The 15,862-nt window shown below is 38.1% G+C and overlaps 1 protein-coding gene across 2 annotated transcripts in view; it reads right to left on the bottom strand.

Annotated features, from left to right (window-relative positions):
• The window catches only part of LOC118235675 (GRB2-associated-binding protein 2-like), a 64,977-nt gene extending 52,031 nt beyond the window's left edge, over positions 1-12,946 (bottom strand). For both annotated transcript variants that reach the window (XM_035433281.1, XM_035433282.1), the window contains exon 1: positions 12,556-12,946. In XM_035433281.1, coding sequence (XP_035289172.1) covers positions 12,556-12,627 — 72 coding nt within the window. In that variant the 5' untranslated portion in view covers positions 12,628-12,946. The remainder of the gene's footprint in view (positions 1-12,555) is intronic.
• Positions 12,947-15,862: the final 2,916 nt, after the last annotated feature.

Below are 15,862 nucleotides of genomic sequence, written 5' to 3'. Positions count from 1 at the left end.
AAGGTTCAAGGTTAATTTGAGTATGACTTCCACGAGATCTAATATATACACATATATTCAAATGTTTAATGTTCTCTTTTAGTAATTGGACCTACAAGTGGTATATCCAAAATATCCATGGGAAAGCACCATCTTGCCACTAGTATGTATGAAGTAAATTAACCATACCCTGTCTCGTTGAGAAATCAGCCACATCCTACATGAGCTAATGCAAAATCCTTAGTGATAAAGTTCATTCCAAGCAGAAGTACGTTTTTTCTCTCTTCTACATGTCACATAACAATAGTCATTTTTTAATGTGGCTATATGCTGAACAGAGAACATGGAATTTTGCTGTATTTATTTAATATAATTGATTAGTATCTGAAGATGCCTCTGTATTTATCTGAAATAATTTTACATTAACTACTTTACTTGCCCAAAACCAGGTATTCTTGAATACAGAGAGAGCTCAACATTTACTTAGAGATCACACTTGCCATTACTCCCTATGGGAACAAATGCAGACGTATTTCAGAGTTATCTGGTCATACAACGAACAGGCATGCTCAAACAATATTGGATGGATATATTGTCTGTGAAAGATGCAATGCTTTTGCTTGATGCATGTGTAAATGTTTGGCTTAAATTGGGCAAGCCATTTGTAAAATGGTTGTTCTAAACCTGCAGATTAGCTCTTATCTTAGTAGATAATGTTACTACATATGTAACAATTGTTATGCACTAAGCACTAAGCAAACACTCAGCTCATAAGAAAATTAACTTCTGTACCTTCTGACCTCATGTAAACATTAAAGAATGTATTTTATATTGCAAAGGCACAGCCCATTGTTAGAATCCTTCTGGGTAAAACACAGCCAGGTATTAAACACTTTTACTTTTGGCAGTTTGACCAAGTTTAATATTAGCAAGCTTGCTAACGAATTGACCAAGGGAGTGTATAACTTTAGTACAGACTGCACCGAAATCTGCGTTGTGATTTGGTCCAATGTTACTGGCCGTATGGGAACTGGTGCTTGATACCGGGTTTTGAAACCTATTTATAACACTGTCAGCTATATGACTACAAGGTAGGCCCTAAAGCCTCAGGCCACTATTGCAGGCTTCGCCCAGCCAGCGATCTAAATAATCAAAACCCTACAGGACAGTCGACAGTCAATTTCACCATTCAAGGCCATTTAAGTAAGTGTTTATAACTTTATTTCCTCATGCAATATAGATACTGAAATTATATCACAATGTTGCATATGTAGGAAAAGTCACGAAAGGAAAGCCATAGGCTATGGATTTCATGACGGCAGGTTTATCAATTTTCTTGAAGTGACAACAGTCAAATTAACCACTGTGGCATTTCTACTCTTAATTACTTTTTAACTAGGCTTCTGTAGTTACCCTGCAAAACCCATGGTTCTAAATTAATGTTAGCTAACCCTATGGATCTTCTACCGACATACAATTAGTAGGCCTATCATGTAGACAATATCCCATTTAAAAATGTGACAAACACTTTCATTTATTTGTCATTCATGGTTAAAGGAAAAATGACTGATTCCATGTTTATGTGTTTCTTTGAGCCACAATATATGTAAGCTCAAAGAAACACATAAACTCAATGGGGAGAATTGCAGTTAAATGCCTTAAACAATAAGTACAATTAGGCTATATAAATCTAGCAAATAAATACAGGAATTTGGCCAATTTGTTTCAAAAATTCACAGCATCTGCATGGTGCCTGCATAAAGCAAAAAGGGAGGAAAATATAATTGGTTTGAAAAAGATACCATGCTGTTTAGTGCAGCTCTGAAACCTCATACTGGGGGCTTGATGCACACTAACAGAACATATATCTCAGCATGGACTTACAGTAATGCATGGCAAACTGTTATGTAAGAAAAAAAAACACTTGACTCAAGGCAAGCATGTGCCCTTTTATGTGGGCCTCAGTCTCAAATGCAAAATGACTAAATGTTTCCATTTTTAAAACTGAAACACTGTCAACTGAAATTCAATCATTTTTAAGAAATGACGCCATCCCAGTTACACCATTCTCTCTGTTCCTCTTCTCAGCACAAGTCAGCTGCAAATGTCTGCAGTCTTAACCTTACAGTACGATGAGCCTGACCAGGTGAACCTTATGTTAGTATGAGCTTGAGCACTTAACCTTACAGTACTATGAGCCTGACCACTGATGCTCTGATGTGAGAGAAATTCAGCCAAGTTACTACATCTGACAAAAGAATGTCTAGAATGCTCGAATAAATTAGATTGCACAACCAAATCACTACTTCCCTTTCCAGATGCTATAGACATTGAGTGGGGCTGGGTGTGGGACTACTATGTCAGCTAATCCTAGCATCACAACTGAATGATTTGAGTCTGGAAAAGGCCTTTTAACACGGGATTCATTAAAAGCATATATGAAACCAACTTCCATCATTCAAAAACCGATGTGAAAGAACCACAGAAAGCAATGAAATTAATCTTCAACTGAGAGAATGTACAAAGCAGCTGGTTCAAATATGGCACAAGGGGGCCATTTTAAAAAGTGACTTTAAGTAACTTTGCCCCTCAGATATACTTCTGCCAAAGAAGAGTTGTCACTACATCTCCAAATGTGCTAAGTATATTTTAATCCATGGATTTACATCAGGAGAATTACAGTAATTACAAAAAATACAGTATTCTGGAAAAAATATGTTATTCATCTAAGTAAAATGCTTCTATTTTAACTAAATTCATGCCAATTGAAGAAAGCATGTGAAAGCACGAGCCTTCAAACATTTCAATACCAGTTATGACCTGCAGTGGGTATACAATGTAGCATGGGCATCACACATCAGTTTTGGTTTGCCTCTAAAACCAGTTCCAAAAAGAACTCTGGTGGAGATTGCCTCAAAAATCCAATGGGAAAATGATTGACAAAACTGAATATTCTTTTGGGAGAATGTTTTCTCCCTGAAACTCCCGGAATAATCTCAACACTAAAAAAAAAATACGCAAACAGGTGACCATTTCAAATGGAGACCTGCTGGTCATTCAGCCCACGCACGCCATTCATTTCCCTGTCATGGGGCGCCGTGTCATGGTACTTCCTGCAGGTGCCACGCAAAGGAAATGGAGGTTTTGCAACATGCCCTCTCACCCAGACTTTTTATAAAGGACATGCACCAGGGACTGGGCAAAAAAAGAAAAGACAAATTATCTGGTTGTGACAGTATCTTCTAAGAATTGTCTCAGAAAACAGGAACACACAGTATGACACCGAGCTGCAGTCAAGTGCGCCTTGGCAGACTGTTAAAGGATAAGGTGATCAGGTACATTTTGTGCTTAGGCACATCTGTAAAAATCCTTTTTTTTTTCAGACAGATGAAGAACAGCAATGCACTCTCCTGTTGCCTACCTTTGTCCTTCCTCATTTTCAAAAGGCCTGCAGGGGAGTATTTTTGCTTTTCGCATGTAGGCCTTGTAAAAAAAAAAACTCTCCATCAATTTCACACTTGTCACTCACAGGGAGAGGACACAAACCATCGCTATAACAACTATGCCACTGATAGTCTTGGGAGAAACATAGAATGCCCCTCATGATTCAGTATCCCCCTCAACAACAATAATGAGTATACAATTTGGAATAACAAAAAAACATAAAATTCTTCATGAAAATAAACATACACTTTGCTATGCACTTGTTCTTGCATGGAAAACAGTACAATGATCACATTTCACCAATCCCAATGAAACTATCTCAGAGAAAGGCCACATCGTATTGGATTATATTTGCATTACATTAATTTAGCACACTTATCCAGAGCGACAATACAGGAGAACATAAGTGCATTTACCAGATTTGCATGTGTAAAACCATCTGACCTGGCGAACAACATTCCCAGACAGAGTAGATATACAACATCACTAAAGTACTACTTCAAATGAACTCTGCTAAGCTACAACCAAAGTCCTGAATACCTACAGAATACATCCATAGCAAGCCAAAAGAAGAACCTAAAGCCATAAAAAAACACTATAACTGGAAATAGTAAAAAGGTTATGAATGTTAGGGGGCAAGGATGAGATTGAAACAAGACTCAGTGTTTGAAGAGGTATGACTTGTATTTAAATCTTGTACTGGGGCCAGTACAGACAGGCATTAAGATTGAGAGGAGTGACTGTGGTGGGAGGGCATAGCCAGTCACCCTGAGGTTGCAGATTATAGTTATTTCTAGTTATATCCGGCTAAGCAAGATGTGCTGCGATCCATAGGGCAGCTGACTCTTGAGCTTTAAGCGAGTTTCCCCATGTGAGTCGGGGTTTGGTCCCTGCCATGACCCCTTCGGAGCTGTGACCCCTTCTCTATCGGTTATCCTCTTTGCTTTCTATATATCTAAATAAAGTAAACATTTGAAAGGAGAGACTCTCTGCTCTTCTAAAAAAAATCAATAAAAATCACCCAGCTAGCTATTATCATTTCTCGTACAGAGATATCAATAAAAAGTAAGAAATCATCTTCTTCAATGCCCCAGAAACAGTGACACCACATTTCATAATATCAGCGGTGGAAAGCCAGTGTGTCATACTAGGCTCCTGTTACTTTGTGGTAAAGCCCATTTAGCCTAATAAGAATAATTACCCCCAATTTACAGACCATTTATTATTTTTATATTTGAGCAAAACTCCTGTTATTTAAAGAGTGGAATTTTATAATACATATTTCTGTGATTTTACATGCATTTTTCCCTCTTAATTTAGGAAATAGAAATCACAGTTGTTTGTCTGTAAAGATGCTTTTTTCATTTTTTTACAGTGTCAGCTAGTACCAAGGTTTTCAACTAGATACAAACAGTAACATGCAGCCTTGAAGTGAGACGGGGAACATTCCGGCACTGTCTTGGTAGCTACAGAGCACTGTAACTTGATGTATTGCCTACTGCTAATTCTGTGGGGCTCTAAAATGTACAATATATCAATGTTGTCCTCTATTTATAGACTCTGAGTGGTGCATAGAAGCCTGTGACATCTACACTTAAGACGCTCACATTGTGGGCTTCTGCGGTCTCTATTGGGGGAGTGACCATCTGAATCCCAAGCAAACAATGAAGGAAGAAGGGGAAAAGGTCTGTGTTTGTGTGCGAGCTGTCTGCTGGAGCAGGAACTGGGAGGGCGTTCTCAACTGCCAGTGACCTTCCAGAGCAAGGCCTTCCCCAAGCCCCTTGGAAAACAACCCCGCCCACCCTCCTCCCAAACCGTGCCTGTCGTGACCATGGCACTCAGACACTCCAGCGCTGCTGGGGGAAACGCGCTGGTTTTTCCCTTTCCTCCATGCCGCATGCATCTGGGGGGGGGGGGGGGGGGGGGGTCCTGAGAAAACAGGTCTGCTATCAGCACTCAGATCCATATTCCAGATCTGTCATCTGCAATGTAGGCGACTGGCGGTCGTAGCAAATACATATTTTTAAAATGAAATCAGGCAGTGACAGAGAGAGAGAGACACATCTGATTACTGCTGTGATCAGGAAACACATAAACTTGAAACTAATGAAAATGAAAGTACTAGAAAAGCAATGGATATATGAATAAATGAGTGACTACATAACAATAAATGAATATTAAAACATTTTTTTTTTTTTTTTTTAAAGGGGGTTGGTTTCATGTTGTTTTCATGTTTTTTTATAACCCTCCCGGAGGGAAATATCTCCCTGAAAGTTGGACGACGGAGAAGGGAAGTAGAACACTGCTGCCCGCGTAGGAAGAGGAAACAGTGGGGTCTTGTAGTAGGAAAAGCCAGGGTCATCCCGTGCTTTTGGCTCTCGGTGCTTTCATCACAGCTCTCTGTGACAGAAAAAGTGAAGTGCTTTTTTTATTTCTGAAGGACAAATGCATTAACTTGTCATGCCAATCAATCTGCAAACCAAAAATAACGAGCACACAAAAAGTCTACGATGTCAACATGACCGGTTGCAGCTCTTCTGCTTTTTCCTCTTGAGTGTGCTCCTTCCGTTCATGTTAAGTGCTTGTATGAATTGGGATGGCGGAGTACTCTCAGCCCTCAAGAACATTAACTTCAGTACCTCCTGACCTCATGTAAACACACAGAACTCAGATACAACTTCACACATCCACACAATAAAGACCCAAACTTGAGTAATTTTGCATTTTTCATTCTTCGTCTTTTTTCTTGCTGATTTCGTCATCATAAATGGTCCCGTCCCACAATCAATAACTCTCCCCATTGGACAGCTACATTTACAAATAACAACATCTGATCAAAGTAGTCTGATCAAAGTAGCCAACTGCAGGATACTCAGATAACAGCAAAATGTGCATATAAGGAAATGCACGTGAAAGCTATTTCAGCCATTAGAACATGTTTTTCAAAATTTTGTGGTCACCATCTTTGCTTTGTGTGGAACTTGGCTAAAACTATTGTTCTCATTTATATTTCTGAGATGCATTCTCTATCATTTAACATTCAAACCCCACATAATATTGTTTAATGACTAGGGATAGGTATCTTTTTTTTAATTTTGATGATACCCACACTAAAAAAAACCTTTTGAAACGGTGCGGTGCCTACACAGTGCCTGGTAGTCAACCATCTTTAAAATAATGAGCAAAGGACAACATTAAAGAACAACTATTTTACTGAAAAGGCATTTACCATTGTATGAATCCTTTTTGGTAAAATACAGCCACACTTTAAACACTTTCTGTTTTTGGAATTGTGACAGAGTTTAACATTAGCTAGCTTGCTAATGGTACCTGCTGCCACTAAGTCGACAGAGTGAAAGTAATCTTAGTGAAGACGGCACCGAAATCTGCGCTGCAATTTGGCCCAGTAGGTACCAATGGTATGGGAACCAGTGACGTACTGCTATGAGTTTTGGTACCCAACCCTATTCATGACGCAGCCAGCTATACATGACTACAAGGTAGGCCCTAAAAGATCGAACTACCATTGCAGGCTTCACCTAGCAGGGGGCTTGTTCTGTGCAGCTTTAGCTGGGTACTACTGCAGTCATTTTGCAACAACATTACACACTAAATGAGCAAGCAGCAAGCTTGGCAAGATAAATGATGGCCAATTTCGTCGTTCATGCCCATTGAAGTAAGTAATTGTTTATTACTTTAATTCCTTATGCAATATTGATATTTAAATTTTGTCAGAATGTTCGATACAGGTTTAGGAAAAGTCACAAAGGCGGAAGCATATAGATTTCAGATTTAACAATTTTCAAGTCAAGTGACAACAGACAGTTCCTGCGCGCCGTGGGAAAAATATTGTTAGCTAGGCCCATAGATCATCTACCAACATAAAAAGAATTTGTAGGTCTATCGGGTATACAATAACCCATTAAAAACATTACTGTAATCCACTTAAAAATATGACAAACATTTTAATTTATTTATAATTCATGTTAAAGGAAAAATGACTGAACCAACGCCTATGTTTTTCTTTGACCTAGAATGTATGTGTGTGTATGTCTGGCTCTCTCTACATTTAATTATTTTATGCTACATGAATTTATATGCAATATCATTATCAGGAACTCATAACAAACACAGTACAAAAAGAAATGATATCTCAGCAAAAAACATTTTCACTGTACAAAAATGACATTCTCTTCAGGTGATAAGATGAAAAAACAGGGTGAAGTTACATTAAATAATTTGGAAAACATTTAGGTAGAATTGCTTTGGAATAGAGCGTATGTAATTTGAGTTAGCGAAGATATTGTTATCTTATTGTGTAAGCCATTATTGTTTGTTGTAACTTGGCCTCATTTTGATATCAATACTTTTAATGGCAGGCCTAGATATAGCAATTTTATTTAATGACTTATAGACAGTGCTTTATATGCGTGAGTAACTTGGCATTTTTGTATGCTGAAAATGTTTTTTGATCAGAACAACAATGCCTCTGAAATGCTAGGCCTCCACCGAGGCCTAATGACTCTGCAGGGTAATTCTGCTGAAAAATATGGCGAGTGTTCCAACTTTTAAGATAAGATTTTCCATCATTCGGGGACCCGGAGTCAGCAGAGCAGCGGCAGCAAATGAGCAGGAATTCATGGCTAATACCACAAATGAATTTCCTTAATTAAAGTGGAGGGGTGTGACATGGGATATCTGGGTTAGTCTGTTGTTTTCCCCCTGTGTTATTCCTTGGCTACACAGGAAAGCATCTGACAGAGACTGCACCCAGTTACATAATGGCCCACAATCTCCTTGTCACCACCGGCACTATAACCGAAAACAACGTCTTTACCCCTGAAAAAATTAGCCCATAGGCCTATGCCACGGCTCTCTTGGAAACACATGACTTGAGCTCAAGTTCACAAATTGGTAGGCTATATGAGCATGCTCAGGACTGAACTCCACGTGTCTTAAAGGCAGGTATTTTAAAGATCATGTTCTTTGGGTGACGTTTCCAGTGAAGGCATTAACAGCATCACAATACGTAGGCTATTTGCCTGAATTTTCAACAAAATCCACGGTCGCTGTCGGGAAACATAATTATCTGTAGTTTACCTAAGAGTCACAAATAACTGACGCATGAACATCAATTTCAAATTGTCAGGCAAAAGTCAATAAGAGTTTGAAAATCTCCCTGGGGAACATGTTGATTTAAGCTAGAGGCCGTTACAAATACTGAGTATGTCTAACCACTTTCTCAGTGTTTTTGTGTTAGAAAAAGTCACCCCCAGTGCCTGTAAAGAAGATATGCAACTGTATTTGTCTAATAGTATCGCTCTGTCATGTTACAACTTAATCCGCAATTTACTAAAATAAAATGCAAATGACATTATTCCACAGACAAAACAGTGAAAGGAAATAAAAGAACCGTATTAAATAGGGCTTTAAAAGTGAGCAGGCCTAACACTACCACATAAGCAGCGTTAAATTGGATAAAACGCTACATCTCTGTTCTGCTTCCAAGCCTGTCTGTGGGCCTCCAAACAGCCAATAGCGTTGCACAGTCTTTGCATATGATTTGCATGCCACAGGTTAAGTCAAGAAACTGGGGCTCCAAACACCAGGTGTAGGTGACAAGTGAATTGACTGTTTCTCCTTTTTCCAGTTTTCACTGTTGCACCACCAAACAAAGTTACCCAAAGGGTTTTAATAGAATGGGTTTTTTTTTCATTTTAGATAGCACAAAGAATAAATGAAGGTTGAACATCACAGAATTCTTCCTGGTCTCCATCTGATTATGCAAAGTTGCTGTAACCAGTAAACAAATTCTATTTTTCCCTAACCCAAGGACAGCCAACACGCTTGGCATTTTTTTTTAAACTGCCTGTAAACCAGACCTGAACATCCAATGAAAAGTTGCTTCAGTCGTACCAGTTCTCTAAAAAACAATCAAAAAACAACTGTGATTACTATGTACAAGCAAACTCAACAGCATGCTCCCATAATGTAGCTTACACCAGCTAGTAGCACATTAATTTTCACTTTGGATTCAGGTTGGGTTTGAGTTGTGATTCCTCAAGTTTAAAATCCAAGCAGATGAAAACAAGGCATATGGCAGTTATAACAAAATTCAAAATTCAAAACATATGGGCATGTCAGAAGCCATCACTTGATGCTGACATTTTACAATCTGGCGTCAATAACCAGGAATACGCAGTCAGTACCAAACTATGAAAACTATTTGCTTTCTGATTGGTATGCTACTGCCACATGGGTGGAGCTTATGACATCACCATATGAACTATTTCAATCTCCACAGAATGAGGCCAGAAATAGACCATGTTTGTCCGTGTTACTGTCTTTGATAACATTCGCCAGTACAGAGCATGTCTGTAATCACACTCTTCCTGAGGAAACATCCACAGCATGGCTGCACTGCTTTTTTAATCCTTTATATATATGTCAGACTCAGAAACATGTTGAAACCTGCATCTGCCACTGAGGTAATAATACAAAGGACCAAACACACACTCACTCACATTTACTCATACCCACAGCCCAAGGATTTTCACCACCTCTGACAAACATGCTATCTGTGTAATAATGCAACGCAAATGGAAACACAGACTTGAAAAGAATAGAAGACATCAGAGCAAGGCCTTAAGACGTGACATTTAACAGTCAACATATTTGTTGTGAATCTTATTATTTACAACTGTGAAGCAGGTATACAGTCTATCCTCAGAAGACAACCATAATGGAAAATCTAAACGGTAAATCACCAACAACATAGGAAAAATGGAAAATGAATAAAACCCTCTTGAGCCTGCTTGCTCCTGTCTTCCAATTCTTTTGCCCCTCTACATAGAGTGTTAAAGAGAAAGTGAAAGCATGCAGTCGGACAACCTGCATCTGATAAATATTTTACGCAGGGTAATATACGGAAGGTGCAAAGTTCTGTGTGTAACGGCAAAATGACAACTCAGGATTTGTGTTCCAAAGTGTCCATCACCACAAACCACGCACACTATAGTCAGCACATTTGTGATCAGTGTGTGCTTTAAAAAAACAAATGACCTTAAACATTTGGAATCCAAGCCTATATTCTGTTCATGCCAAAAAAAATATACAGCACCAACAACATATTGAATATTTATTAATAAGGTACCTAGAGCTATATATTATACAGACAATGACACAATATAAATCTACTAAAACGAATATGTTGAAAAACTACTGAAATTAGATGTTTTTTTGAGATGATGTTTTTTTTTAAATGAATGTCTAAATCAACTTTGTTAGACCTATTAAATGTAGTCAAGGTGTTTCTTTGGTTTGTCCAGCAAAGCACATTTTTAGTGTACAATATCATAATACTTATTCAATCAAAATACCAGCATTACCTCACTCAAGATTTGAACCTGCAATTTCTGACAACAAGCACTATTTCCTTTAAAACAAACATGTTACCTATATAATAAAATGAAGTCAAATATAACACTTGAAAAGAACAGAACAGAGAATGACATATTTGTTAAGAATGTTATTAGTTATCTGAGATCTCTTTCAAGAGGCTGCACAGATTTACACTTCAAATGACAAAAACATACAGGAAAATCTAAAAACAGCAAATCTGCCTCCATAAAAGCCATATTTTCACCTTATTGACTAGTTCTTTGTTGACTGACTCCCAAGCAGGAGGCATTTTGTGCCATTTGGCACAAACATGGCTGCTGCTTAAAATATCTCTCTGTATTAAGATATCAGGGAAGTCAGATGACAGCAATACTCTGAAATAAATGACTTCGATTGTACATGAAAAGCTGGTTTGGAAAGTGAAAGGACTTCAAGATAGGCCAAGTAGTGCTTGTAAAAAATGAATCTATACATATGTTGTAAATCTTATATGCTGCAGAACCTGCAATTGTTTGAATGAGCAATAAACATGTTTATGTAAATCACTTTCTGATAATACATGACTTGCCATCATTCCACACAGATGGGATTCCCTATTTACAGGCTACGTAAGAAGCGTCCTTTGCAAAGCTTTAAGGGAAAAAAAAATCAAGATGTCCATGAGACACGCAGACGATTTGTACATTCTGTGATGACAATGCTTGATAGTCACTGACGGCACAGGTTTTCCAGACAGATAAACACACAAACACACCCACACACAATATTAAAATAACTTTCAAAAAGAGTTTGTTCTAATTCCAGAACATACAGAACACACTCCACTGCATTTTATGATAATGGAGGAAACACATATTGTACATTAATCATAAAATAGTTTTTAAAAAAAACAAAAAACACGGTAAATCGTGTCATGTATTTACCGAAGTTATAAAGCGCATTATTGTAAACGTGTTCTTGACAGACGGGACTTCAGGGAATTCAATAACAGCCCTTTGTTCTGGGTTTCTAGGCAGTTTTGTTGTTTACACTAGAGAACTTGCTTCTAAATTAAAATGATAGAACAAAAATATTCCGAACGGGATCATACTGAACGAGAATATGGTATTGGTTTAATTTGTTTAACGCGATTACGAAGCAGACCCCCGTAGTGAAACGAAAACGGTATAGTAAATCCCAGGTGCACTGACTGTCGTCTGGTGATATTAAATTAGGTCTATCCCTTAAACTTTAAGTGCGTGTCCTAATTCAACACAGTTCACGTTTTCAATTGACCGCGCTCTTTTTAATTATTACGTGTGGCGCCGGAAAACAATTTACAATAGACCAGTGAGGCACCAGATAGAAGCGCACACGTATCTCAGCACAACATTCATCCTGTTGTTGTCCAAGTCAAGGACAGAGTGAAATCGAAACCCCGGCAGAGGTTAAAATCACAAATCCATCTCCAGATGCAATGGCCGTTTAAACGCACGTCAACTTTCCCAAAGAAACAAATAAACGCACACGGGGCAAAACCCCAAAACACCTGCCAGCGCTGAAATGCAGACTCTTATTATAATGAAAATATGCAAAAACTTATTTCTACTGTTCACAACATTATTGTCAGCACCAATTCGTTCAAATACTACTATAACAATAGTGCTGCTCCTTTATATGATTATGTGAACTCTACAGACTTTCGTCCATTAAATGCGAGCTAATTAGATTTTAAGAGAATTTGTTACTTACATATCGTCTTAATTTTTTCTCTGGAGGAGATTTTCTAAGCCAACCTTGGCATACAATTTCTCCCCCGCTCATCTCGTTGGGTTTCCTCGATTCCAGTTAGAGCATTAAAATTAAACGCTTGTATTTCCTAAAATGTCCAGTCCCATTCAGTGCATGCTGGTAAGAAAACACCGCGCTGTCACTGTCAGACACACTCTGGAGCGATCCGGTCCCCCATTTAGAATTGTATTGGGACAACAAACATTGGATGCTGTTTCCTCACAGTTATTGCATAGTATTCCACGTTTGTACGCGTCACTCGCCGGTCAAACTAGATACAAAGTGGTAGCAAATAACCATGTCCTGTAGCCCACAAGCCCAGTTACCAGTGATGTAGGAAGTGAGGACTCACTGAGTGCTGTTTGTTTTCAGTATACACCACGCCCACTGTACTAGAGGGGATGGGCCACAGGGAATAAACCGCAACCTATGTCAGGATGCAAACAGTTGTGTGTCTGGAAAAAAAGGAGCGAAAGCGGGGCTGAACTGCGAGCTAATTTGGTTTGGATCTGCGTTAAAGGAAAACGCGCGCAAAAATGTGTACACACATTTGTAAATGTGTGTACACACATTTACAAATAAATGTTGTAAATTAATTTATCAAACGTATCATTTAAGGATTATTGACTAGATTATTGACATCGTTTTATATCAATAATGAAATTCGGAAAAACAAATTACGGTTCTGACTGCACTCTCTGACTGGTCTTCACTGGAGTCCAAACTACATGCACAAAACATACACTGACAGACAGACACACACACACACACAAACGAAGCAAATCGTAAACTTTTTATCATTACACATTATCATTACATTTTTTATTACGTTCAATAACCGACTAAAGGTGAATAAACCTGCTTTGACTGTCTGGATATGCGCAACATTAAAAACAAATGGCTAATGAACGAAATCCAGGAAACAAAAACAAATCAACAAATCCAATATTCCTGCAGAGTGGGGGATGCAGTTTCATGTTTTAAAAGTAGAGAAAAAGAACTTAAGCACTTTGCAAGTCAAAATAATCAAATTACCTGCCCTTGAAATAATGACTCGTGTCGGTAGATTTGGTAATACTGCACCCACTTTACCCAGTTGCCGATTTTTTAAATTAAAATAATTCAACTCTTGCAATACACTAATACACGCACACGAGCACGTGCGATGTGTAAATATTATAAACTGAAGTACAGTTGAACCCAATTTCTTACTTTGGCACAGTTTAAGTAGATTTAAAGTTTGTATAATTATAGTCAAAAGCATGAGGAGTCTGCGGTTGTTTTCAAATTGGGTGTCTATTTATACAGCTGACAAAATGGAGAAAAAAAGAAAAAGCGTAAACAGCGTTCAAACATGTAAATAGTGTTCATTGCAGCCATGCACCTAATAGCCTACTCTTCAGAAACGTTTTGTATTCCGAGGAAAATCAAACTACATTATCTGACTCATAAAACGATAATAAAAGGGGCATCCTTTGTCAGGAGATTACATCGACATATAAACTGACAAGCACGTGAAAAGTTAAAATTAATGTGCCAATGTAAACATTGTTATCTTCGTCGAGATACATGTAGGTGAAGCCTTGCATGTGGACTGACCAGCACAACAAGCAGAGTAAGTAAATTGAGAACGAAGTGCACCACCAAGCGGCGAAAATATGGTGGTGCACTCAACCCCGATCATTTTGCATGTGTTTTTTATTTATTTATTTATTTTTGACCAGCGGAGCTCTGATTTAGCTGTTCGATACTGGATATTTATATGGATTTGACATCGCTTAACATCGCTGGTTGTGGTTTGTTACTGATTTAGACTGTTTGGAGACTTTTTGTACATTTACATTTTGTAAACTTACATTTGTTCTACAAATGTAAGTTTATGTGCGTGTGCGTGCAGTATGTAGCCACGTTCCTCCTGCGATTGCTTCCCACGGTTGATTTTTTCTCACCACTTTCGGTTTTTTCACCGGGGAATGTCGAAGCTCATAAATTCTTGGACCTCACTAATTAATAGGCGCAGTGTTACCCAGTTGTCATATTTCCTGTCTCCGTGACAGTGAATTCATTGAACAATAAGTAAATTTTGTTTTACTTCTCTTGAATGTTTCTCACATCATGTAGTGGCAAGACTAAGTGAAGTAGGCTATTTCATTAGCTCTGTGTCACAGAAAGTTAGCAACATAACATAAAACATTTTTATTGCTGGATTTATGTTTTGTTTGTGGAATTTGAAAGAACCATAGTTTCTTACCAACAGGGAATATACCACAATATTCTGTAAACATGCAACTTTTTTTGAAAATATGATAAATATACGGTGAGTTTCATAATGTTTGGGACAAAACGCCTATTTTTTCTTGATTTGTCTCTTTACGCCACAGTTTTAGATTTGTAATAAAATCTAAAACTTAAATAAAAGGTTAAAGTGCACATTCTCAGCTTTTATTAATGGGCAATTGTATACATTTTGCTATTACCATGTACAAATTACAGTACTTTTTAAATACACAGTCTCCCCATTTCAGGGCACCATAATATTTGGGACAAATTGCTTCACAGGTGTTTCTGATTAGTCTGGTGTGTTCAATTGCGTCCTTAGTGCAGGTATACGAAGCTTTAAGGATCTAGTCTTGATTCTAGGCTTTTGATTGACTTTGCCTTTTTGCCTTTTGATGCCATGTTTTCAGCATTTTTCAATAGGAGTTCCAGAGTTGTGCCAATGAAAGCCAGATCAACTGTTTGGAACATCATTAAGAAGAAAGACCACTGATTAGCTCAGTAATTGCAAATGGCCTGGTAGGCCAAGGAAGACCTCTACAGTTGATGACCTGAGAATTCTCACCATAATGAAGAAGAGGCTACACTGCACGATGCAAACCACTAGTTAAACTCAAAAACAGAATGGCCAGGTTACAGTTTGCTAGGAAGTACCTAAAAGAGCCTGCCGAGTTCTGTACAAAGGGCTTGGGGGCAGTTCAGAACAAGATTCACTTGTATCAGAATGATGACAAGAGCAAAGTGTGGAGGCAACAAGCAACTGGCCACGATCCTAAGCAGAGCCAAATAAAAAAGAGATCTTTATCCCAAACATTATGGAGCTCACTGTATTTCACAGATAAACATATTTCTGTAATGACTACAAGGATTCAGATACTGTGCGTTCAGTGTTTTTAGCTCTGAAAAAATTGATAGCCCATCATGCTTTTGGAATTCCATAATTTTACACAGCAAAGCTTGTAACAGGAAATGACAAAATAAGCATGCTATG

The sequence above is a fragment of the Anguilla anguilla genome, chromosome 9 (genome assembly GCF_013347855.1).
Source record: "Anguilla anguilla isolate fAngAng1 chromosome 9, fAngAng1.pri, whole genome shotgun sequence".
Taxonomy (NCBI): Eukaryota; Metazoa; Chordata; class Actinopteri; order Anguilliformes; family Anguillidae; genus Anguilla; species Anguilla anguilla.
This window is presented reverse-complemented; position numbering and strand designations above follow the sequence as displayed.